At 36.2% G+C, this 25,992-nt stretch overlaps 1 protein-coding gene and 1 pseudogene across 16 annotated transcripts in view; both read right to left on the bottom strand.

Annotated features, from left to right (window-relative positions):
* The window catches only part of SLC44A5 (solute carrier family 44 member 5), a 514,237-nt gene that overhangs the window by 316,551 nt on the left and 171,694 nt on the right, over positions 1-25,992 (bottom strand). For 12 of the 16 annotated variants that reach the window (XM_054684405.2, XM_054684403.2, XM_054684401.2 and 9 more), the window contains one exon: positions 15,339-15,420. The exons of the other annotated variants lie outside the window; for them this stretch is intronic. In XM_054684405.2, coding sequence (XP_054540380.1) covers positions 15,339-15,351 — 13 coding nt within the window. In that variant the 5' untranslated portion in view covers positions 15,352-15,420. The remainder of the gene's footprint in view (positions 1-15,338; positions 15,421-25,992) is intronic. 16 annotated transcript variants of the gene reach the window in all.
* LOC112207090 (U6 spliceosomal RNA) lies at positions 11,920-12,017 on the bottom strand (annotated as a pseudogene).

Genomic DNA, 25,992 nt, shown 5'->3' with positions numbered 1-25,992 from the left:
GTTATATGAAATATTATGGTAAATATTATGTCTGCAACATATTTTCAAGGTGTTCAGAAAAAAGTTCACATACTTACAAATAGCTATACAAAGTAAATATGGCAAAACATGAATAACCGCTGAACGAAGGTAATGAGTATACAAGCGTTCATATTGTACTATTCTTTCAATCTTTCTGTATATTTAGAAAATGTTTAAAGTTAATGGAAAAATATCCAAAAAGGTACGTCTAATGTAATATATTTGAAGCAGTGTGATTACATTTAAAGCAGCATAATTAGTAGTCCCAGAGTTAACCTTTGTCTTTGTAGGTTACATGGAAATGATGAACCTACAGCCATTCCCTTATTCTGCACACCACTTCAGGCCAGCTTTTCCAGTTTCACTTCTATGGGTCTCGTCACTTCCTGTGATATATTTCAGTTTCCGTCCCCTCCACCACAGACAGTACCACTTTCTTCTACCTCCTCCATCTTTGAGGGTCCTTATCTCCCCAAGAACAATGGAAATAGAGCACAGATCAATCAGTAACTAACTTCCTTCTAGTGGCAAAAACAGTTAATGTCAAATTAGTTACTCCCAGGTACTCCCCTACTTTTCCCAGGCTACCTCACAGTTAGGTTGGGGTCATGTAACTGGCTCAGAGGAAAAAGGCCGGTTCTAGGCCAAGATAGCTATGAGCTATGCAGCCACTTCCATCCTTGTCTACCCTTATCGCAGAGGCCCTTAGTGTGGCTGCAAAATGAAGGAAGGTCCCCCATTCACATTAGACTGTGATATGAACAAGAAATACATGTCTGTTGTGCTAAAGCCACTGAGATTTCAGGGTTTGTCTGTTACAACAGCTAGTCAGAATTTCTTAGTTTCTAAATCTTTCTGAGAGGCTAACAGGAAACCCCTCTACTACTGCATCCAGTTTACCCTTTCTTTGAATATTGCCTTTAATATGCAATTAAGAAAAAACTATTGGTGTTCCCTTAGGAAATTTGTATCTCCCACAATTTTCAGAGTAAACAATGCGCATTCTTCCAAATCTCTACTTAACATAGCAACAAGCACATTTGACCATTTCCTCAAAAAGAAAAGAAAAAAGGCTGGGTGCGGTGGCTCACTCCTGTAATCCCAGCATTTGGGAGGCCGAAGTGGGCGGATCACCTGAGGTCAGGAGTTCGAGACCAGCCTGGGCAATATGGTGAAACTCTGCCTCTACTAAAAATGCAAAAAATTAGCCGGGCATGGTGGCATGCATCTGTAATCCCAGCTACTCAGGAAGCTGAGGCAGGAGAATCGCTTGAACCTGGGAGGCAGAGGCTGCAGTGAGCCGAGATTGCACCACTGCACTCCAGCCTCAGTGGCAGAGCAAGACACTGTCGCAAAAAAAAAAAAAAAAAGAAAGAAAAGAAAAGGAAAGGAAAGAAAAAAAGAGAAGGAAGGAAGGGAGTGATGGAGGGAGGAAGACGGAGAGAGAGAGAAAAAGTGAGAGAGAAGGAAAGAGAGAGAAAGAGAGAAAGAGAGAGAGAGAAAGGGAGGGAGGGAGGGAGAGAGGAGAGATTGCTTAATAGGTTAGGAAGTTCTTTTGCCGGGACTTCTACATATCCTCCTGTATGGGTCAGATGTGTCACACCCAGACACACAGAAAGCCAAAAAAGCATTAAAATGGGCTACAATTTGGTGACTTGGGAACAAAAACATAAAAACATAATATTTTCTTAGAAAGGATTTCTAAGCCTAAAAATGAATTATTGCCTGGACAATGACAGCATTAATCCTGGAAGAAAACATATCTGGCTGGCTCTGTATGAGAATTCAAATTTCTTGATTTCTTTACCACCTATTGATTGGCAACATCTCCAATGAACAATTTTACTTATTTCATTTTAAATTGATTTCTCTTTTTAGCAAGACTTTGCTTTTTGAGAGCACTGAGGCAAAAAAAAAAATCATTTAATTTTACTTTTCAAAATCAATGTCTACAAGACCCTTTCAGTCAATGGATTACCCTTGCTATCCATTAGACACCTTTCTAGGCTGTTCACTGACCTTTTGTATCACATAAACGATTGCAGCACTTTCAGTCTTACATAAAATGTTTTTGTCATTTTCCCCCTTTGCTCTTTCTGTCACTTTTAAGTTCTGAACTTCACTCTGTAATTGCTCAGCTTCTCGTTTAAACTTGACATGCATTATGTGTCTTTTGTGCCCTTAATTACATTTTGTACTTTGGGGTTCAACTGTGTTGGTCTTTTCTAATCCTACTATATTGATTGCTATACAGCAAGCCTCCTTCCCTCTGGGAACACTGTTTATCTTTAAGCTATTTTTTTTCCAATGCTGAGAACCACTAAATTTCTTTCTACTGCTCTTTCCAGGAAATCTCAGACTATCCTGTTGTGATGCCAAGATCTATTCACTAGAAACATAATTACTTCTCTTTCAACATGAGCTCTCTATAGGCATATTTGAAAAAGAAACCAAAGTGACAAAATGTAGAAAAGATACATGTGTCAAGAACAGACAAGACATTTCAGAATATTCAGGAAGCAAAAAATATATATTTTATAAAATTATGAGAAGGAGAAAAAAAGGATGGTTTCTTAAAGAAATATAATATGGGAAACATTGAGTTAAAGCACAGTATAAACACATGGATTTTACGAAATTAAGAGTATACAACTTTAACGTCTAGTGCACCAAACACAAAAGCACTAGCTGTGAAGAATGTTATCATTTGTCAAATGCAGGCAAACATCTTCTTCTATGAAAACATGTGCGACAGTCTCCTCATTTGTCCCACTCTACCCAGTATTATCTCCCTCCAACATTCTCCAGAATGCAGCCAGAGTCCTTACCATAAAATGCATCTTTAATCATTTCTCTGCTGGAAAAGCTTTTAATGACTCTCCATTCTAAAATAAAGCCCAAATGCCTATAAAACCCTAACTATCTGGACCCTATTTACTTTTCTTTCTTCATTTCTAGCCACTTCCCTTTCTTCCCAAAAGCTGTATGTTCCAAACAAAATGTTCTTATGGTTTTCCTCTGGACCTTTGTATACACTGGTTTCTCAGAATGCTCTTTCCTGCCCCAACTCCTCTTGGTCTGTCTATTGCTTATTCATCTTTCATGTAAATGCCTCTTCTTACCTGACTCAAGTAAAAATTAAGCAACTTGCTTCTGTATATTATTATAGTTCATTGTATTTCTCCTATCATAACACATAACTCACTGTTACATTATCTTGTTTACTTACCTGCAACCCACTTTATTCAGCAAGCAATAGGATGGTAATGACAAATATTTATCATTTTTGCCAATATCCCAGCACCCGGCACTGTACCTAGCACCTGATGAAGACTGATAAATGCTTTGTTGGATGGATGTCGTACAAATATTTAGTAACCCAAGGTCTAATTTTAACCTCTGGTTGCAATTCTTGTTGAAAATCTCTCCAAAATAAGAACTGGCAACCCTTAGAATGTGCATTAAAAATGGCTCATTAGCAGGATACCTTTGGGATATGGGAGAGTTGATGCCTCTATTATCTCTTTCCTACTAACCATAAGGGCTTGTAGTGATAAAAGATGCCCATCATGTTCAAAATTCAGCAGTTGGGGTTCTCATAGCACCCACACAGTCCATCTTCACCTGTTTAGAGGTACTCATTTAGCCACCAAAACCTTCCAGGTTCTACTCTACAGAAGAATCAGGGTGGCCCAGTAAATGCCATCTCCCACAATTTTTAGCCTGACAATAGGATGGATTAAGCATTTTAGAAGGAAAAGTACTCCTTCCAAAGGCAGTCAGCCTCTTTCTATTGTGTAATGAATCAGTCTACTTTTCTGTCTTAGTAAATCTAGTACAATAAGAAAAATTGCATCTCTTTGGAATGACTAAGCAGCTTATAGGATCTCAGAGTCCTCATCTTAGAAATAGTATCCTGGGAACTTTAGATTCAGAGATAGAGAAAAGTGGCTCAAAGCTGTACTAATCCCCTCTAGAAGTCTCTGAAATGAAAAACTACTTAATTCAATATATTCTGCTTGATTTTAAAAACTTCATTCCATCCTTTCCAAAATTTCTCCTGCAAGGGCAGGAAATTCAACCAATGGAGGGTACAGTAAAGGGAAACTGTATTGAATCAGATTTGGAATATTTACATATTGAAGTTTATGCTCTAAAATATCAAATTTAGTGACTCAGGAGAAAACTTCCTTTAAAAATTATGTGAATGTCATTAAGTACTACCTTGATTTTGCAAGAAATAACGTTTTGTTTTTTGAGACAGAGTCTTGCTCTGTCACCCAGGCTGGAGTGCAAAAGGTAATAAGAAATAAAGAAAGCCTTTGAGCATTTGGAGGAACAAATTCAAATCAAAAATAGTTTTCATTTTTTAAAAATTATTAACAGAAAAGGGAAAAACATGAAAATTATCTGGCTTACTGCCCAAACTAAGGGCATCACTAAGAAAGTATTTTCACTCCTCTTAATATCAAGAGTATAAGAATTCTGCTACCAAAAATTAAAAAAATTGAAGCTTCATGTCCAGGAGAGTGGAGGTAAAGCAAAATGCTACCCAAACTATTGGTAATTTATTAGTAAGTGTAATTTAAAATCAAATGCTTTTTGAGTTATAGAATGTGGAATAATCAACCTTTCAGGGTTCAAATGGGCCACAGATTTTCAAAAAGGACATCAATAGAAATAAACTATAGAAAAGCGATTTGGACTGTCCTAAATCTAAAATAGCCCTAGTTCCCAAATATGTCTGTTCATGTGCTTCTTTTTATGCCTGACTACAAATTTGCTGACAGATGTTGTGTCTCTTAATAGTCAAATTTTGATATTTCTTCTTTGTTTACCCAGTAATTGCTCTCAGTAATACCTCCCGACTTTACTCTTACCAAAAACTAAACTTGGGTACTTTATGAGTGACCCTGACATTTTCTAGTAGCTCCTTATTTCCTCAGATGCCAAAACCAGCAACTAATTCTTGAATATTTTTTCCATACCTGACAGAGCCTGCAATCCCATCCTATGACTGTCCAAATAAATACAGTTCAGCCATCAAAGTGAGTCAGAAGTAGGTCACCTACCTGGACCAGTGATGGAAAGGTTGGGCATTTGAACAGAAAATTAATGAATATTAAAGTGAGGAAGTTTAATGGATATTAAAGTTAGAAAGTGTAAGGTGCTTTCCTGCCCAGAGATTAGAAAACCTGACAAGTCTAGAACTCTAATAACCACAAATGGCCTATTGCAGCTTTATCAAGATGCGCTCCACAGGACAGTAACATGGGAAGATGCCCCCCAGATTGCCTTTCATGAGCAATAAATGTAGAAGCAACTACACAACACAGTTTTTCTCTTGCAGATTCAGAAAGTGCATTAGCATATTAAAAGATTTTTAAAGCCTGTCCATAAATAGACCTATTTATCTCTGTTTAATCTGATATTTAATCAGCTTTTTGCCAAACATTTTTAAAAATTATTTTTAATTTGTATATATTTATCTTGTAAAATATATTGCCAAACTTTTTTGACCACTGAATACCTATTAAGATCTCAGAGAACTGGTATCCCAAGAAATATGCTTGAGAAAAAGCTGACCTGCTCAGTCATTCATATATGCTGCTGCTTCTTGATCACCTAGGGCTACCCTATAAGGTCAGGCATTGACCATTTGATGTCCTAAAGCTGCGTTTCTTAAACTTCTACATGCCTATGAGTCACTGGGGATCTTGTAAAAACATAGATTCTGATTCAGTAGGTCTAAGGTGGGCTCTGAGAGTTGGGGTTTCTAACAAGCCTCCAGGTGATGCCAATGCTGCTGGTCCGTGTCACATTTTGACAAAGCTCTACAGGGACCTGGCAATGGGAAAATATTCATATCTCCAATCTCTTTATCTTACCATTCTTAGTAACAAATCTTCCTAAAATACTGCTTTCATTATGTCACTTTGCTGGTCAAAACTTTCAGTGCTTCCCTCTTCTCTTCCACGTTAGTCATTCAATGATAGACATTTATTAAACCTTTATTGTGTGGTAAATAGATTAAGAAAGCCTCTGTCCCTATATACTCAAGAAAGAGGTGGGTAAGAAACAAGGCACAGAATGCTGGGAGCCAAAACAGTAGAGAATAGCTAATTTCAGTAATTTGAACCTGCTACATGACTAAACCAATGATTCCCAAAGCGTGTTGCCCAAACCATCAATGGAAACCATCAGCCTGGAAACTTGTTAGAATGCAAATTCTCAGGGCTCATCCTAGACCTACTTAATCAAAAACTTCAGAAGTGGGGTCTAGAAATCTGAGTTTTAACAAGCTCTCCAGGTGGTTGAAAACCACTGGATTAGACAATCAGTAAGTTTCTCTCCAGCTCTAAAATTCTATCATTTTGACTGCTGATACCTCTTTCAATGATTTTTGTTACCCAGACTTTTATAAACTAAAAGCATACTCTCTGGAATTAACTTCCGGGATTTAAAATCCACCTCTTACACTTAATTGCTGTTTACACTTGCACGTTACTTCAGTTGTCTAATGCTTCAGATTATCATCTATAAAATGAGGGCAATAATAGTTCCTATTTTCATACGGTTGTTCTGAAAATTAAATAAACTATAATAATATAAGTAGCTAACCAGACAAGATGCCTGGCATGCGGTGCTTCAGATCATAACACAGTCATTACCCTCTTAATAAGGCCTTCCTTGGCCACTCTATCCAAAATTGCCACCCACCCCTACCATTTCCTTGTCCCCTTCCCTGCTTTATTTTTCTCCTTTGCAGTTATTATTCTCTAACATACTACATATTTAAATTGTTGCTTTCTTTACTATCATTTTCCATTAGAATGTAAGAGCTATAAAACTGCCAAAGATTTTTGTCCATTTTGCTAAGAGCTGTATCCCCAGTGTTCAGTATGGAGTTTGGCACATTATAAGCACTCAAAACATATTGGTTGGGGCTGGGTGTGGTGGCTCATGCCTGTAATCCCAGCACTTTGGGAGGCTGAGGTGGGCAGATAGCCTGAGCTCAAGAGTTCGAGACCAGCCTGGGCAACATAGCAAAAACCCATCTCTACCAAAAATACAAATTAATATGTATAGGTTGGATGAATAAGTGAATAAATGTTAACTATTACTGATATTTATCTTATTACTAATAATTAGCAATCTAAACTTTCCTTATTGAAACAGTTTCTACTTATTGTTCATTGCCACAAATTGCACTTATGTCTCATTCCATGCTCTACTCAAATTATGCCCCATTTCTAAGACGCCCTTCTGCCTAAATTCAGCCCATTGTAGACCCTGCTCAAGTTCTGCCTTTTCCTTTAATATTCTCTGATGACTGAATGACTCTCATGATTCTGGCTCTATAGCTCTCTGAATGTCTACATTGTTTACAATCTGTGCCATACAATTTAGCACTTAATTATCTTAATCTAGTGTCAGTAGAATGAGTAACTTTTAAGGAATTTACTGAAAGAGTCTGTGTCATTCATGCAATAAATATTCCATGAAAAATTGGAGGAACGAGGCCCCAACGGAAACAATAGAAAACCTTATCATTAATTATCCATGTTGTCCTCAAATAATAAAAATAGCACTTTACATTTTACAAATAACCCATTAAGGCTGTTGGAATCAAAATGGAGTCCCTTATGTTTAAAAAAATATCTGACAAATAGAGCCAGGGAAGGCAACGAAAAGAAGGCTCTCACACTTGTATACCTGATTACAAAACTTATCACAAAAGACTGCAAATACCAAAACCTTGCAGGAAGGCCACTGCACCCTTGTGTCCAACCTCAGACTGACGTTATCCATGTTATCATATGTCTTTGTACCCAAAGATAACCATTTCAATAAAATTATGTAATACTCCTCATTTTTTCTGTAAAAACTCTTTGTCTTCCTTTACCTATCTGAATACACACATAGTTTACTATGCACATTTCCCCACTGCAATGCCCTATTCTTGAATATTTTCTTTTAGAGAGCTTCTCTGTGACTTAAGTTGACACACTTTTTAACATATCATCCTGATTTTGATTAGATGATCTCAAAGACTATGTATCCTTGGTCTCAAATTTTCAAAACGTCTTTAGGTAAATTATGAAGAGACCATTTCCTGAACTGTAAAACATAAGAATAAATTGCAAAAGTCATAAAAAAAGCAGATAATTACCCAAGAAGTTGTCAAGTTCAGGGATGGAAAATAAGTGGCTCTTTTGCCCTGAGTCCTCCTGCCAACTGGATCTGCAAAAGGCTTCACCATCATCCCCATGCAGCACTCAAGACAGGCATTATCAATTGATCAGAGCTGGCAGAAAAGGGGACACCTATTTGCCATGCTATCTTACTCTAACCATTCTGCTTTTAAATGTAAAGGAAACAGATATTTAAAATTTTAAAGTGATTTACCTTTTACAAATCACTTGTTAAAGTCATCGGAATCAAAATGGAGTCACTTATATAAAAAAGAAAAAAAAATAGAGCCGGGCTCCATTTGTCCAGGTACATACATGGTCATACATGGTGACAGAACCAAGACCTAAGCCAGCCTCCTGATTCTGTCCAGGGCTCTCTGCCCCTCCTACTCCATTTCTGAAATTCAGTACCTACATTTTCAGTCTAAAGCAATCAAAACATAAGAAGCAAACCTTTGACAGAGAGTTTTCATACTAATGCTCATTAATATAATGCTGAAATGAAAAATGACAGCTTCAAGTCAAGTGACAGACAGGGTTGGTTAGCCTGTTATTTTTCAGTTCAGTTTATTTACCTAAACCTAGAATGTGTCATGACTGGAAATAGACAAAACAGATTATTCTAATTCCACTGTCCTAGAAAAAGAAAAGGAAAATAGTCCTCATTAATAGGAACTGGGCTCAAATCCAGTCCTGAAATAACTTCCATTACTGAATCAACTTTTTAAAGGTGACTTTTCCTTTATTAATGGCAAAGCATTTTAAGCATAGCTTTAATTACTCAGTTTAAATTATAGGCAGACATACAGAATTGGAAAAATATGAAAAAGAGGTGAGAGAGAGATAAACATCTACTTTAATATAATGACCATTCCCTTACTATGGAAATTATGCCCACATTATAATTTTTCTGTAGCCTCTCTCTGAATCACAGCTTCTAAATATTAAAATCACCTCTATAATGCAGTTGGAATAAAAACTGACTTGTCAAATTGTACCTAGTTAATTGATAATTCTATCTTGATTAACTCTCATTTTTTAGGCTTACTATAATTGAAGCTGCTTTTTTTTTTTTTTTTTTAAGAAAAATCATCATCTAACACAGAAAATGCTTCTGGCACAATCTGCTTACCTAAGGAAACCAGGATAACAGGCAGTTCTGTTACTTCACAGAGTTAATCCATTTTAGCACCTATGTTACTTAGTTACAAGGTACCAGCAGTTGGTCCTATAGTTTGTCCTTTCGCCCTGAGAAGGTGAGCCTGATACATATTTGAAGGAAGAAGGAGGAAAGCAGCAAGTACACAGAATCACTTCTCAGCACGCACCCTGCCACAACCCTGGGAGAGATGCTGAATCCGCAGCTAAAGTTCAGGGTCTGTGCTGCCCCTCCTCCATGCAAAAGGGCAGTCAGTTCTAGGGTTCTTCCATCGTGTGGAAACAATTCCAAAGGCCCTCAGAAAAACCCAGCCACAAAGCTGGAGTGATTCTCACCTTAGCCCCCTAAGTTAGCCCAAAGATCACTGGTGTACCATGAATTGGGGTCAAAGCAAGGATGTCACCAAGAGTTCTGGCCATATCCCACCATGCTAGCCTGGGCATGATACCTTTAGACAAACAGGGTAGCCAGGACAAATTTTGACTTCTAGAAAGTAGACTAGTATTTCCTAAAGAATGGTGCAGGAAACACTGGAGAACTCTACTCTCTAGCCTAGTCATTACAAAAAAACAGAGATGGCTTCCCCTGTATCACATTACTGAATGAGTTTTTCAGGCAATAGATTTAATCATCTGGAAAAGAGTACAAGTACCCCAACTCACTCAGCAGAAACATTTTTAGTAGTTGGCATCTAAGACACCATTCACAATTACTGGAAACCCTATAAAACACTACCACTTTCATAATAAAAACCCAAGGCCAGGAGTGGTGGTCCATGCCTGTAATCTCAACACTTTGGGAGGCGGAGGCTGGAGGATTGTTTGAGCCCAGGAATTTGTGAGCAGCCTGGGCAACATAGCAAGACTTCGTCTCTTGGAAAAAAAAAAAATCCTTGAGAAATGGCTATATGCTTGCTAAATCCGAAACAGTAGGTAGAAAATAAGTTTAAGAGTAGAAAGGACTTGATAGGGAATTATGGGAATTACAGTTTGGTCACTGCTCAGTTCTGTAACCTTGAGTGAAATTACTTCGTATCTCTCAGTCTAACTTTTCTCTTTTTAAAAATAATCATAATAAAACTAATTTCACAGCAGAGTCCTGAGGATTACATAAAAAACACGGAAAAAGTGTCTTCATAAAAATGCCTGGCCCGGCCAGGCGCGGTGGTTCACGCCTGTAATCCCAGCACTTTGGGAGGCCGAGGCGGGTGGATCACGAGGTCAGGAGATCAAGACCATCCTGGCTAATACAGTGAAACCCCGTCTCTACTAAAAATACAAAAAAAATTGGCTGGGCGTGGTGGCGGGCGCCTGTAGTCCCAGCTACTCTGGAGGCTGAGGCAGGAGAATGGCATGAACCTGGGAAGCGGAGCTTGCAGTGAGCCGAGATCGCGCCACTGCACTCCAGCCTGGGCGACAGAGCAAGACTCCATCTCAAAAAAAAAAAGAAAAGAAAAGAAAAGAAAAGAAAGAAAAAAGAAAAAAAAAAAAGCCTGGCCCATGATAAAAAATAAATAAATAAATAATCATTATTTTCTTCTCCCATTTTCTTTTTACTAGCAAAGAAAATATCTATGCCAAATGATTTTGAATATGTATATAGCTTAAAAACTTAAGTAACATGCCAGTGTCTTATCTATGAAACTGTTGTTTGTATTGGTAATTTGAAGCAACTACTATTTATGTATGTAATTATATGTGAAATTTGAATGAATTATAACTCTGGGCAATCATCTAGTTGAACAATTCAAACTGGTACCATAATCTGGATCTCCTTTTCCAGAAATACATTGCAACTTTATTTCTCTTCTAATCAATCTCATTATGATGGAAGAGAAAGAGGGAAAATCTATCCCTCATCAGTTGAATAATAGCAATGTGTTATGGCTTCTTTTCTACTGCATCCATTTCTTTTGTGTTAGATAACATGTATCTCTCAAAGTATTTTTGCTTATCTGTCTTCTAGAGCCTGCTTATGCATCTTATATTGCAAATATATCATTCTGTTCAGTTTTAGAAGCAAGTATGTACAATTCGGAAAAAGGAGGAGAGAAAGAAATGCATGTTTGATGCATCTAAGAGAACAGGCAGAAACAGTCTATGGCCAAGGACAACAGCAGGCTTGTCCATCTGCCCATCATCAAACTGAACTGTGTCCACTAGTTATCAGCAGGGGGTGGCCAGTGGGCATCACACTAAAATAGAATTTCTGCCATTGGGAATACAAGGTGAGGAGGGAAGAAATTGTTTCAGAATCCATTTCTGCTTTGGCATGATGTATATAAAGAATTGTTGCTTGTTTCTTACACATAAATATAAAACTTCTTTCATTCTTTTTTTTCATTTATTAAACATTTTCTGGATGCTTTTTAGAATCTAGGCACTGTGCTGGCCACTAGGAATATAAAGAATAATTTCTTTCTTTAGCGATTCTGTTTTCTGAGGGGGACAGAGAAGTAAACAAATAATTATAATACAGTAAGATGACAGCTAATATACATACAATGTGCTATTGGAACCCAAAGAAAGAAGTAATTAACTATGCAAAAATATAGCAAGTTTACAAATTTGTGAGGCATCTTTGCAAGAGGCTATGCTAATCTTCTCTGTAATATTCCAGTGTTGATACCAACAGGAATGAGACCACTACAGGAGTGAGACCAACCACAGAAGTAGAATAGAACATCCAAGAATAAACAGATGGATCTTGATGAGTTATGTTTGTCTTAGGGTAGGAGAAAAAAGTGTTTATTGTCTTTATCTTCATTTATTACAGTCTTTTTTATGTGTATGTATGTTTATGATATAATTTTTAACCTTAGTAATAGCATCTAAATGTCTCAACCTCTGTATTCTATATCAGTATGCTTGAGGGTATGACCACTGGAAAACACAGATATAGATATGATATAAATGTAGATATAGATGCAGATTGTGAAATAGATTTAGATAGCTTCTTGTCTCTGGAAATACTACTTACAATATACTTTTTAAATTTTACAATAAAGCATTGTCTTTTAGGTAATTTCCTAACAGAAAAGTGAAGATAAGGCATAGCATTTATTGGCACTTAGCAAAATTAAGATGTTAATACAAATACAACCTTAGTGTGCTTTTAGACATACTATAAAGGCTTCTTTTCGATTACAGAAATGAAGAAGGAATGAATTGAGGCACTCCAATTTAAGCTAAAGTAGAAAGTGTGGGTAAACTGTCAGCTTACTGTTTAAATGCCTGTTGGCTTTGTTACTAGCACACTAATTTGGAAACAAAATTCACATCGGTTTCCGATAAAATTTATTGTTCCTCTTTGAGGCAATTTTTTGTGCTAATTTACCCAAGTCTCATCTTGGGTATCCCAGGCATTCCTCTGTGCTGTTCCTGAAACCATACATTGGCCTGGAGCTATTTGAGTAATAATATTGGTGTTCCCCCTCCATGCCCCAGTCACAGGAGCCAGTGGCACATTCTGAAAGGTACTCCAAGACATTTGCTTGCCCCAGGAGCACCATGGTTTTAAGCATCAGGCTTAGCCGGAGTCTAAGTCTGCTTTGAAGAACCCACTCCAAAGAGTAACAGCTGTCACTTTGCCTGTCTCTGTCCTGGTGGACACCAAAACTTAAATAGTCTATCCCCTGACGAATTCAAGAGAATATAGTCACATTGTTATTATTATCCATCAATTGTACAAGACATAAAAAGTCCTAAACTTACCTCTAATCTCTACTTTAGTCAGATAATTGACTTTTTTCACATATCAAAATTTCATTTGTACCTTACCTACATGTAATGAAAACCACAATGCCTGTGGATATAGCTTAATGTTTTTATTCTTTCCACCTGTCAACTCTGTATAAGTAATTTGAGGTCACTATTCTCAATGTGTTTCTCTTTTAATAATATCTAGCACAGCTTCACAGGCAACTTTATTTTAAATGAATGTTTTCTATTGATAGTGGTGGTGCTAGAGGTGTTGCCAGCTTTTCTGTTCCACTCCAACAAGTATCCAAGTGTTGTCCTATGAGTGAATAAAGTTTTGCCAAGATCTATGTTATTTTCTATGCCTTTTATTACAAATTTCTAGCCAACATAATTTTTCATTCCCTGCGTATGTAAAAACTGCAAGAAAAATGGAATTTAAAAATAAAAAGTAAATGTCCTTATGCAGTAATGGCTCAAGCCTTGAGTAATGGCTCAAGCCCAAGGAATCTGACTCATAAATGCTACGGAGAAAGTCATTCATTAACTTAAGGTCAAAGACATGCAAGCTAGTTGACAATAAATGGAGGCCAACAGAAACATTAATTAGTGGAAATGTTTAAAAAGTAGATGTCACTGTGAAAGCAATGGCTTATTTCTGATGATGAAAGGTGCGATATCTCTTCTAGGTTATTTATTAACAATAGCCAATATTCAGAAAAAACGAGATAAATGAGCAACATAGAAAAGGACTAGGTAACACCCAACTTATGAGCAGCTTCAAAACTCCAAGAGCATGCCAGTTGTATAGTTTTAAGAAGGTATTTTCCCTTACAGTATTGTTAGACATGGTAGAAACACTTTGCTTTCAGCTCACATAAGCCAATCTAAACTATAATGTAGTTGAAATATAATATTGCCCTGGTAATTCTATATTAAACTCACCTAACCCTTTGTAACACACTTCTGAATTTCTATCTGTGAATAATAATGAAAAAACACCATTTATTGAGCATATATGTACTACTTCTCAGGCACTGTGCCAATTTAATCCTTACCTCAGTCTGTAAGATAATTATTATTATTATCTTTTACAGATGCGCAAACAAATCTAAAATTCTAAAACAATCTGCTACAGGCGTGAGTATGTTAATAATGCTGTATGTATGCATAAGAGAAAATGTTCTCTAAGTCTGTCGTTCTCCAGTTTTCATACTTAAGAAACAAGAAGCAATCCACAGTCAAAGGGCAGAGGCTCTGGACACAGAATTCTCTGTAACATGTTCACAAGATCAGATAAATGCCTCTGTCAGTGACTGTCCATATAGTACAATGTATTTGCAGCCTTGAGGAACATGTGTAGATTCAAACATATTCTTGGTTCCTCTTTTAAGAATCTTGTTAGACAGACCTTTAGATCTTATTTTTAATAATTCTTAATCTTTTTTATATACTCAGCCAAAGATCAAAGCTGCTGCTTAACTTTAAGCTATACATTCTGTATTTTCTACTTTAACTTGTACTTATGCCACATTTTTTTTCATAGCAAGAGATAGATTTACCTTCACGAAGGAATACAATTTGCCCTTAAGGAAATGGTATTCATTTTCAATAAACATTTGGTAAGTAACTACTTTTTCAAAAGTCAAAGACTAAGTCTGAAGAAGGTAAAAAGATGGATAAGACCTAACCTATGCCTGTAAGGGGCTTAAAATCTAACTATGGGGACAGAAACTGAATCAGGGCTAAGTTTGAAGTAAAGCCTCACACTCCCTCTCCAAAGAACAATTTCTGACACAGTATTGTTTCTCTAAGGAGCAAGCTCTAACTTTGTCTCAATACGAGAAAGGGGGCTAAACAATAATCGTCTAGGATAAACTGTTAAAACTAAAAGATTCTGGTTCTACCAATAACTCTGAGGGAGAGGGGGCAACGCTGGAGAAAGGGAACAGTTTCAGAATTGACATAAGTGTGCCTGAGGATGTTCCTTTACAAACCACATACCCCCAGCTTGCCATGTTCCCAAGAATCACTGCTATAGGGAGTCCAGGTATAGAAAGGAAGACGTCATGCATCTCAGAATCTTGAGATAGGCAAAGACTGAGAACCACAAGGTCTAACATGCTGTAGTTTTCCAGGTGCAGCTTCCAGTGACAACATAGTATATACTCATTTTTCTATTTGTCCTTATTTAATATTAAATAAAAAAGAATATTTGGCACAAAAGTCCAGATCAAGAGGAACTTAATTCAAGTAGGTGATTACCTGTGTCATTCATTGAGATAAAAGGCTGTCTCTTCAGAAGTAGGCCTGAATCACTGCAAACTTGAGTTGCTTAGAAAAGAGTCTGTGATAAAAACAAGTATGAAGATAGTTATCTAAAGCAAATTATTTTTACTCATTAACAACTAACCTTTTGGGAATGCTCTCATAACTTACTATAATTTACTCTCCCTAAAAACTCAGAGAATTAGCCTAATTCTCTTCTACACATAAAATACTGCAGATATTTTCTCCCTTTGGAGAAGCAGCCTTTCTCCTTTTTACCGAAATGAAATTCTTAGTGCCACAGCTTCCTAAATCTATTTCAGTCCTTATATTTATCTTTTATCTACTTTCACACTTCACATTCCCCCTGTAAAATGCACCCCTAACCAGTTGATATTCTATCTTATCTTCCATCCTCATGCACCATTTAGCATTTACATTTATGTTTTATGTTTTGCTGCCACACTGATTACCAAATGGTGGTGGATGACATTTTTGTTTTGAGTTCAGCATTTTGTTTCTGTTTTAGTTTTAGGGCGAGGGGTTTTTTAAATGGCATTATATGGCATTTAAAATTATATGGCATATCACTCTATAAAAATTTAAGTTAAAGAAAAGCCTTTTTCCAAATGAAGGGGAAAAGCTATTCAATTTTACCACACAGAAACCACTGCTAAAATTTTGGTATTTTTCCTTGCAGCATTTTTTTCTATGTATGTTTTTTAACTTTTCATTTTGAAATAATTTCAGACTTACAGAGAAGCTGCAGAAATAGTACAGAGAGTTACCATGTACCCTTCACCCAGCTTCTACCATTAATATGTTAATGACTTCCATAACCATAGTATAGTTGCCTAGATCTTCTATGTATATTTTGACAAGGTTGAATTTATATTTTTTGTTCATTGCTTTTTTTGCATTTAATATGATAGCATAAGCATTTATATTAAGTTCTTCAAAAATATTTTAATGTCCAAGTAATGTCATACTACATAAATGAATATTTTAATTAATTATTTCCATACTGTTGGATATTGAGATTGTGATTTTTTCTATTATTAAAAACTCTCATCAACATGTTATCATTTTTTAAGTATCTACTAATTTTATGGGTCAAAAAGGTAGTCTCTCATTTTAAATTGCTTTTTTGTAGTTATTATTGAAGGTGAACATTTTAAATGCTTACAGTTTTTATTTCATCTTTTGTAAACTGTTTATTCAGGCCCTTTTCCTTGTACTGATTGGTGTCTGAATGTATTACTTACAAAGTTATGTAAAGCTTACATATTTAAGATTAAGCTTTTGACTCAAAGATTACAAAGTGTTTTATTGTTTTGTATTCACCTTTTGATTATTTTGTTTTTATTTCAATAATCCAAAATAATTTTGCTGACTGAAAACAACATATCTCTTTTATAGTTGTAATTTGTAATTAAATAACTTTTTTATAAAGTAAAACTTCCTTCCATTCTTCAACTCGGTATTTCTCAAACTAAGATCTGTCAACCACTAGTTATCTGAACATGTGACTCTTGGGAATGATAGGAATTTCCTTCCTTAAAAGAGTCTATATATTATTCAAGTTTGACAATTACTGCAAAAGGTACAAAAGTCAAAGGAGGAATTCCATGTTTAATAAGATGCCATGCATACACAATAAAAACACTTTATCAAAGGATCAGTTAGTATTGTATGTTTTCTAGTGTTAATTATTTTATACTATTTTAATGTCTTATAAATACTCATAACTGACAACTAATTTCTTTTGTGTTGTTACAAGCTGAACATCAAAAAGCTGTATTTCACTTCTACAATACTAAATTGCTTAAAAGTCCCAAGGCACCCCTAGCTCTTATGTCAACTACCTCTGCTCCCTTTGCCTGGAGTACTCTCTCACTCCATTCCTCCACCTCAATCAAGTGGAAAGCTTGTGTGCCTCATTGTCATTCCTCTCCACCAAACCATCCCGCAAAAATATCTGAATTGTTGTATTCTCTGCTAACTTTTTCTCCATGTTTACTTTCACCGCTGCATTATCCTGGCATTTTGTTATGTAGCTGTTGCCCCTCGCAACTGTCAGAGACTGTTCTCGATATTAAATTATCATCGCTGTAATTCCAGTGAGGCTAGAAAAGTTCCTATATATATATAAATAAATATATATATATACACACACACATATATACGTATATATACACATATATATACACATATATATACACACATATATATATACACATATATATACATATATATATATAATTGGAACTTCTTTAATGTTTATAAAATGAATTATCCATATAAGGTAGCAATCATCTGGGAGAGTTCTAAGAAGCCCAACCTTGTTTGCTAAATTGTACTGACAAATAATACTGCAAGTTCATCTTCCAGCTCTGCAATCAGTTGTCTCATGGGATCCACACTTCATTTTGGCAATGTCAAATGCTTTCTATTCTGTGATGAGTGACTCAAGCCAAAGATAACATCTTTGCTCAGGCAGGTGATTAATAATCACTCTTTATAAAGACTTTTTATATTGAAATAATTTCAAACTTACAGAAGAGTTGGAAAATGCTATGGTTTGAAAGTTTTCCCCTCTCAAACTTATGGTGAAATTTAATTGCCATTGTAACAATATTAAGAAGTGGGATCTTTAAGAGGTGATTAGGCCATGAGGGCTCTGCTGTTATGAATGAATTAATGCTGTTATCAAGGGAGTCGGTTGCTTATAAAAGGATGAGTTTGGCCCGATTTGTTGCTTACTTTCTCCCCCTCTCTTTGCCCTTCCACCATGTGATGCCTTCTGCCATTATGATACAGCAAGAAAGTCCTCACCAAATGCAGCCTCTCGATCTTAGACTTCCCAGCCTTTAGAACTATAAGCCACTATGTTTCTGTTTATTATAAATTACCCAATCTGTGGTATTCTGTTACAGCAGCACAAAACAGACTAAGACAGAAGAATGAAACAAAGAACTGTTGTATATTCTTTAACCATACTCCTCAATTGTTACCATTTTGCCACTTTTGATTTCTCTTTCTGTGTGCATGTGCACACACACACACACACAAAACAAAATACTTTTGCTGAACCATTTAAGAGTTACTTGCAGAATTATGTCCCTTTATCTCTAAATACTTCAGTGTTCATTTCCCAGTAAAGAATATTCTCATAAATTAACACAGTATATTTATCAAATCCAGGAATTTAACATTTATGCAATACTGTTATCCAATATACAGCCTCTATTCATTTTCCTCTAATTGTCCCAATAATGTCCTTTACAGAATTTTTTTCTCTGATCCAGATTCAAGATCACACATTACATGTAGTTGGCATGTTTGTTAATCTCCTTCATCTGGGACACTTCACATTTTGTTTTTCATGACATCGAAATTATTCAGAAGTACCAAGGGATTTTTTTTTTATACTTTAAGTTCTGGGGTACATGTGCAGTTTTGTTACATAGGTGTATACACGTGCCATGGTGGTTTGCTGCACCCATCAACCTGTAATCTACATTAGGTATTTCTCCTAATGCTATCCGTCCCCTAGCCCCCCACCCTCCAAAAGCCCCGGTGTGTGACGTTCCCCTCCCTGTGTCCATGTGTCCTCATTGTTCAACTCCCACTTATGAGTGGGAACATGCAGTGTTTGGTTTTCCGTTCTTGTGATAGTTTGCTGAGAATGATGGTTTCCAGTTTCATCCATGTCCCTGCAAAGGACACGATCTCATCCTTTTTTATGGCTGCATGGTATTCCATGGTGTATATGTGCCACATTTCCTTTATCCAGTCTATCGTTGATGGACATTTGGGTTCGTTACAAGTCTTTGCTATTGTGAATAGTGCCACAGTAAACATACGTGTTCATGTGTCTTTATAGTAGAATGACTTATAATCCTTTGGGTATATACCCAGTAATGGGATTGCTGGGTCAAATGGTATTTCTAGTTATAGATCACCAAGAGATTATTTTAAAGAATGTCCCTTTGGTTCTGTCTGATGTTTCCACTTGGTTAGATTCAGATTATGCTTTTTCAACAGGAATACTGCATAAACAATGTTGTGCATTTCTCAGTATAACATGTCAAGAATCATATCTCAATTTATCTCATCATTGGTGATGTCAACTTTGACTTCTCAGTAAGGTGGCATTGGTCAGGCTTCTCCACTTTTCATTCTGTAATTAATAAGTAACCTCCAGGGAGATACTTTGATGAAATGTAAATATCCTGTTCATCTTCAAACCTTTAGCTTATTGATTATTCTTCTGAATAAATCATTTTATAATGATTGCAAAATGGTGATCTTCTACCTTTACTATTTCTTCTACATTTATTAGTTAATTAGCCATTCTTTTTTCTTTTCTTTTTTTTTTTCTTTGAGACAGGGTCTTGTTCTGTCACCCAGGCTGCTGGATTGCAGCAGTGCAAGCATGGCTCACTGAAACCTCAACCTCCTCGGCTCAAGTGATTCCTCCCAACTCAACCTCCCAAGTAGCTGGGACGATGGGTGTGTGCCACCACACCAAGCTAATTTTTTTTGCCCAGATGGGGTCTCCCTATGTTACCCAAGATGGTCTTGAACTCCTGGGCTCAAGTGATCCTCCCACCTCAGCTTCCCAAAGTGCTGGGGTTACAACTCCGAGCCAAGGTGCCCAGCCCATTCTTTTTTTGAAAGTTCTTCTCCTTAGTTTGTATTTTTGTTCTTCATAAGACTGTTCAAATTCAAAAATTTTTAAAGTGGTATCTTTAAACCTATTTTTGAATTTTAATCGCATTTTTCTTTAATTTTTACATTTCCAGTGTAACATGTTAAGGACACCTAGAGCCGACATTCTATGTTACTCAACCACTTTCTACTTTGTAAAACTTTGAGACTTCTAAGTCTTGCCACAAACTTCTAATTAAAATCGAAGACTAGCTCTGTCTTGTTCCAATGCTCCTTAATCAGTCCTCGAAAATGTCTAACTCCTAACTAGGAATCTGGTTATTATATTAAGGGTCTTCAGAAGGTTCATGGAAAGTGTGTATTACGAAAAAAAGAACCATGCATGGATTTTTAAAAACTTTGCACCAAAAGAAACTCATACTAACTTGTTATAAAAATGTCTGAAGAGGATCTAGTTTGAGACACTAAGACATCACTTTGAAAATACCCCTTATCAGAGCAACATGAATTCTGCTAAAATTGAAGCAAGAATAAACATTAAATTTATGGTAGAGTTTGGATGAAAGAATAATGAAATCATTCATGTTTTATGAAAAGTTTATAGGGATAATGGCCCAAAGAAATCAGCAGTTTACAAATGGATAACTCACTTTAAGAGTTAACTCATTTTAAAAAGGGATAAGACCATACTGAAGATGAAACCTGTGCAGGAGACCATCCACATCAATTTGCAAGGAAAAAAATTCAACTTTATTATGTCCTAATTGAAGAAAACCAAGGATTAACAGCACGAACAATAGCCAACACCATAGCCATCTGCATTGGTTCAGCTTACACAATTCTGTCTGAAAAATTATAGATGAGCAAACTTTCCACTCAATGGGTGCCAAAACTATTGCACCCAGATCAGCCACAGAAAAGAGCAGAGCTCTCAATGGAAATTTTAAATAAGTGGAACTGAGATCCTGAAGCATTTCTTCAAAGAATTGTAACAGGAGATGAAACTTAGCGATGATTCTAAAGACAAAGCACAATTACAGTAATGGCTACCAAGAGGTGTAAGTGGTCCAGTCAAAGCAAAAGTGTCCTGGTCAACAGAGAACGTCATGGCAACAGTTTTTGGGGATGCTGAAGACATTTTGCTTGTTGAGTCTTTGTTGGGCCAAAGAACAATAACATCTACTTATCATGAGAATGTTTTTGAGAAAGCAAGCCAAAGCTTTAGCAAAAACAAACAAACAAACAAAACACCCAGGTAAGCTTCACCATAGTCTTTCTCCACTATAAAAATGCACCTGCTCATTCCTCTTAAGAAACAAGGGCAATTTTGCAAGAGTTTCCATGGGAAGTCATTAGACATCCACCTTACAGTCCTGATTTGGTGTCTTCTAACTTCTTTTTGTTTCTTAGTCTTAAAAAATCTGTAAAAGAAACCCATTTTTCTTCAGTTAATAGTCTAAAGACTGCATTGACTGAATTAAATTCCCAGAACCCTCAGTTTTTTAGGGATGGGCTAAATGGCTGGTATCATCACAAGTGTCTTGAATTTGATGGAGCTTATGTTTAAAAATTAACCTTATACTTTTTATTTTAATATTTTATTTCCATTTTCCAAATAAAAATTTATTTTCATAAAATCCAGATTCTGCACAATATTTTTCCATGAACTTTTTGAAGTCTCCTCACATCTTTAGTTTTAGACAGACCAAGTCTCATTTTTATTATGTTTCATTACACAGTGGAGATTAAGGAGGACTTAGTCTAATCTTTTAATTTAGAGACCAGTTTCCTTCTCTTCAACTAGTTCAATTCTGTGTTCAGACAAGAATCAAAATTAAATCCTCAGAAAATGGATTGATCTAATAGTTTTAGTGAAAAAATACTTTAGATGTTAACTTTATGAAATTCAATGATCTTTTAACTTTATGAAATTTAATGATCTTTAAAAATGTGTTTACCATTAAGCAACCACAATACTAAATAATAATTTAGGCAATTTTGCTACTAAATATTACTAATTTTTTTTTGTTTCTGAAGCTGTCTTTCTAGACTGCAGATTAAGAGCTGTTGGTCCCAAATATGCGGTTTTCCCGACTCAAGTAACCATGTCAAGAAATGCTATTCTGTCTAAAAGGGGCTAAAAAGGACTCAAAGAATACACATAACACATCTCGCATCTGTGAAGACTGTTTACTAATGAGATCATCAAGAAACAGCCAACATCAATTGTTTAGAGTGGAAATTTGAAACTTGGAAACTGTGGCATAGAGCCTCATAGATTTTCATAGCTGGAAAGGACCTTGGTGGTCATATTCAGCCCAAAGCTCCCACTTTGTAGATGAAGAAATCGATACAAAGAGACATGACATAATTTGACCACAGCCAATTCATGTCAAAGTAAATAAGGATAAAATGTTAATTAAGAGACAAACAGGAGGTTGATAATTTGAAGAGTCTAAGTTCATTAGTGTTTCTATAACACAATTTAGGGTTTGTCAAGTCCAGTCTGGTTTCCCATATCTTCCATCTTTCCTATCCCAAAAGCTATGGCTATAATCTCAGCCAGGTTTCTGGAAACAATCCTCGTTGAAGACAGATGAGATTTAAGGAAATCTAGTCAACATCTGCAGAATTGATATCAAATTAAACATGTTCTTTTTTTCCCTAAGCTCTGATTTTATTTCCAGAGGTTTTGCTTTGACTCCTTGACCAAATTCCCTTCTTGAATACAGTTTGGGTAACTAGACACTGAGATTGGCATTGTTCTCTGTTCTTGAGTTCCAGTCTTGGATAGCTGCCTAGTAAAATACTAAGGCTAGGACTGTATGTTGTTCTTACCAAGCTCTGCTTCTTCCTACAGAAAGAAAAGTTAACCACAAATCTCAGACCAATTGGCCTGCTCCATCATTTAATGATGCAGCTGCCTAGATCTTCAAATATTCATGAAACTAAAAATTCTCCACCGCCCCACTCTTCCTTCTTCTTAGTACACCTCTATCACGATGTATTGGATTACTCTATCTCATTTTCAATACCTGTGACCTTTCTCATTTTATTCATTTATTCAACAAACATTTATGGAGTGTCTCTTGTATGTCAAGTATTGTGCTAAGCATAGGTGCAGAAGGTAGGAATGAAAAATAGTTATACCTTAATTCCTGACCTTAAGGGATTTACAGTCTTGTGACGGCAACAGATTGTAACTGGTACACAGACAAAACCATGTACTTACAAGATGAGAAAAGCATCAGGAAGGAAACACAGAATTACCCAGTTTAGTCAGGGAAAAGTTTTCTGGAGAAGTAACATTATATCTGGAGATTTGAAGGATAAAAATGAACTAGCTTGCGAAGCACTGGAAAAAGTATTTCAGACAAGGAACCAGCAGATGTGAACATCCTGTAAAGGCTCGGGAAATTGGGGAAACTAAACAGAGATCAGTATGGCTGGAATATATTGAGGGAAGAGGAAAGCTGATTAAATGAGAAAAGAGAAGCAGATTGTACAAACCCTTGTGGGCCATGGGAAAGCATTTTAATTACAATATAATTGTAATGAGAGGTCATGTTTTTAAGTGAAGAAAAAAACATAGTTTTCATTTTTAAAAGATTATTCTGCTGAGTTGAAAACAGGCATTCAAACAAAGACATGTATACAAATGTTCATAGCAACATTTTTCGTAAGAACCAAAAAGTGGAAACAACCCAAATGTCTACCAACTGATGAATACATAAACAAAATGCTAAATAACCATGTAACGAAATATTATTTGGCCATAAAAAGGAATGAACATCATGGGTTAACCTTGAAAACATGCTAAGTGAAAGAAGCCAGACACAAAAAGCCAGAAATACATGATTCCATTTAAATGAAATGTCCAGAATAGGCGAATTCATAGAGACAGAAATAGATTAGTGGCTTCCAGGGGCTGGAGGATGGGCATGGGATGTGACTGCTTAATGGATGAGGGTTTCTTTTGGGGGTGAGGAAGCTGTCCTGTAATTAGACACCAGTGATGCTTGCAAAACATTGTGAATGTATTGAAAGCCACTTCATTGTACACTTCTAAAATGGCAAACATGATAAATTTTACATTATGAAAATTTTATCTTAATAAAAAAAAGATCATTATTTGAACAATAGACTACTTTGCAAGAGAGAGGGGCTAGCTGCTGAGGGAGTAATCTCCATACATGGACAAAAGCAGTAACAGCAGAGACCAAGAAATGGGGAAGATCCACTGTAATTTCACAGGATTTGATGTCAGTAACTGAATCAGGGAGAAGGAAGCAGAGAGGAAGGAAGACATCCAGAATTACTCAGAAGATTCTGACTGAAAGAAGAACATGTTTCAAGAGGAAATGAAGGGCTTAGCTTTGGACTCATTAACCTTGAGATGCCCATGACCCAGTCTAGGATATCCTATGCTAAGACACTTCCACACTTTAGAATATTACTTTAACTTTTCTAAACTTCACTTTTCTCACCTACAAAATAGAAATATTAATAGTGTCCATCTAAGATAATTGTTGTTAGAAAGAAGTTAGGTAATTGATGTAAAGTTTTTAGCACAGTTCTTAACACACAGTAGACCCTCAATCACTATTAGAGATTATTATTGTTGTTATAATCTTTGTTTTAATTACTATACTTATTCCGTATGCTGATTCTCTGTTCCTGCTTTCAGCTTCTGCAGATGCTTAGCCCACCCAAAAGGGCTGGTTTTGAATGAAGTTTCAAGCCCTCCCAATTTGCTCCATTTTACTGCAGCTAATGAGTCCATAACTAGTCATAATCTCAGATATATTGACAGGGAGGGACCTGTCTGGCTGAAAATAATATTCAGATTCCTTAGCCAGGCAAGTATATTCCTATGGTGGAGAAGGCACACTGAGCTCCAATAACCGCATGACAATTTTACTTTTAAAAGCATCCAACTCACTTTCTTCTAATTTTATGCTTTCTTGGGATCCTCCTATCCTTAATTTTATTTCCCCAAGCTTTCTCTCCCACAGGGAATAAAATGTGCTGACAAGCTGACAGGAGTATTCCAGTCTACTTGGCAGTTAACTTCCTCATGGAGACGTCTAAATTGATGTTCTGGTTTATAATCAGACTCTTGTAAGTTTGGTCAGAAGGGATCAATTTGCCTGGGTCTGTTAACCTCTAGGTGTCCACATAATAACCTAGTTTCTGAACCTGAAAGCTGCGTATCAGAACCTGGGCAATGAAAAGCCACTAAGAAATGACACACACACTGTATCACCAGGCTAGAAACAGCCACTCAGACTTCACAATACAATTTTGTACAGAATTGTGAATATTAAGGAGTTAATGTATATTAAAGTGCCTGGCACATGTTAGACTCTCGGTCAACATGAGTTTATTTTTTATTTTTTAAATCATATGCAACTCACAAGGGAAAAGAATCCAAGTCTGAAAAATTTCAGATGAACTGAAATGATCCTACATTTTTTTGTGCTCCATCTCAGTCAATCCCTAATTTTCCTTTCTCTGAAAAATTTCTTTTTTAGTGTTTTCTCATTTGGGCAGCTGCCTTTTGCAATTGGTTGTCTCCATAGTTCATCACTCAATAATGCTTAAAGAAAGTATTAGTGCAAATGAAAGTGCTATCTGAGAATAATCGTATATATTCTGAGGAATAATTAGCTCACAAACCCTGTGATCTTGGGCGAGCCACTTAACCTTTCTACATGTCTGTGTCTCATTAGTCAGCAAACATGCCTCACCAGCCCATCCTATAATGTCTCTTAGTGTCCTTTTCATCCCTAGTATCTGTAAACTATATTCACTACTAAATCCTCAGCACTTAGCACCCATAGGTGCTATTGACATATATGTTGAACAATTGAATGTATGTATTTTAGGCCTATATTTGGTTCACAAATCTCATAAATAAGCCCAATTTTTACAATAAAGAAAAGGAAAATCAGTCACTAACTTGCTTTACACAAAA

This window comes from Pan troglodytes, chromosome 1, assembly GCF_028858775.2.
Source record: "Pan troglodytes isolate AG18354 chromosome 1, NHGRI_mPanTro3-v2.0_pri, whole genome shotgun sequence".
Lineage (NCBI taxonomy): Eukaryota > Metazoa > Chordata > Mammalia > Primates > Hominidae > Pan > Pan troglodytes.
Note: the sequence above shows the minus strand (reverse complement) of the source record. Positions and strands in the feature narration are given on the sequence as shown.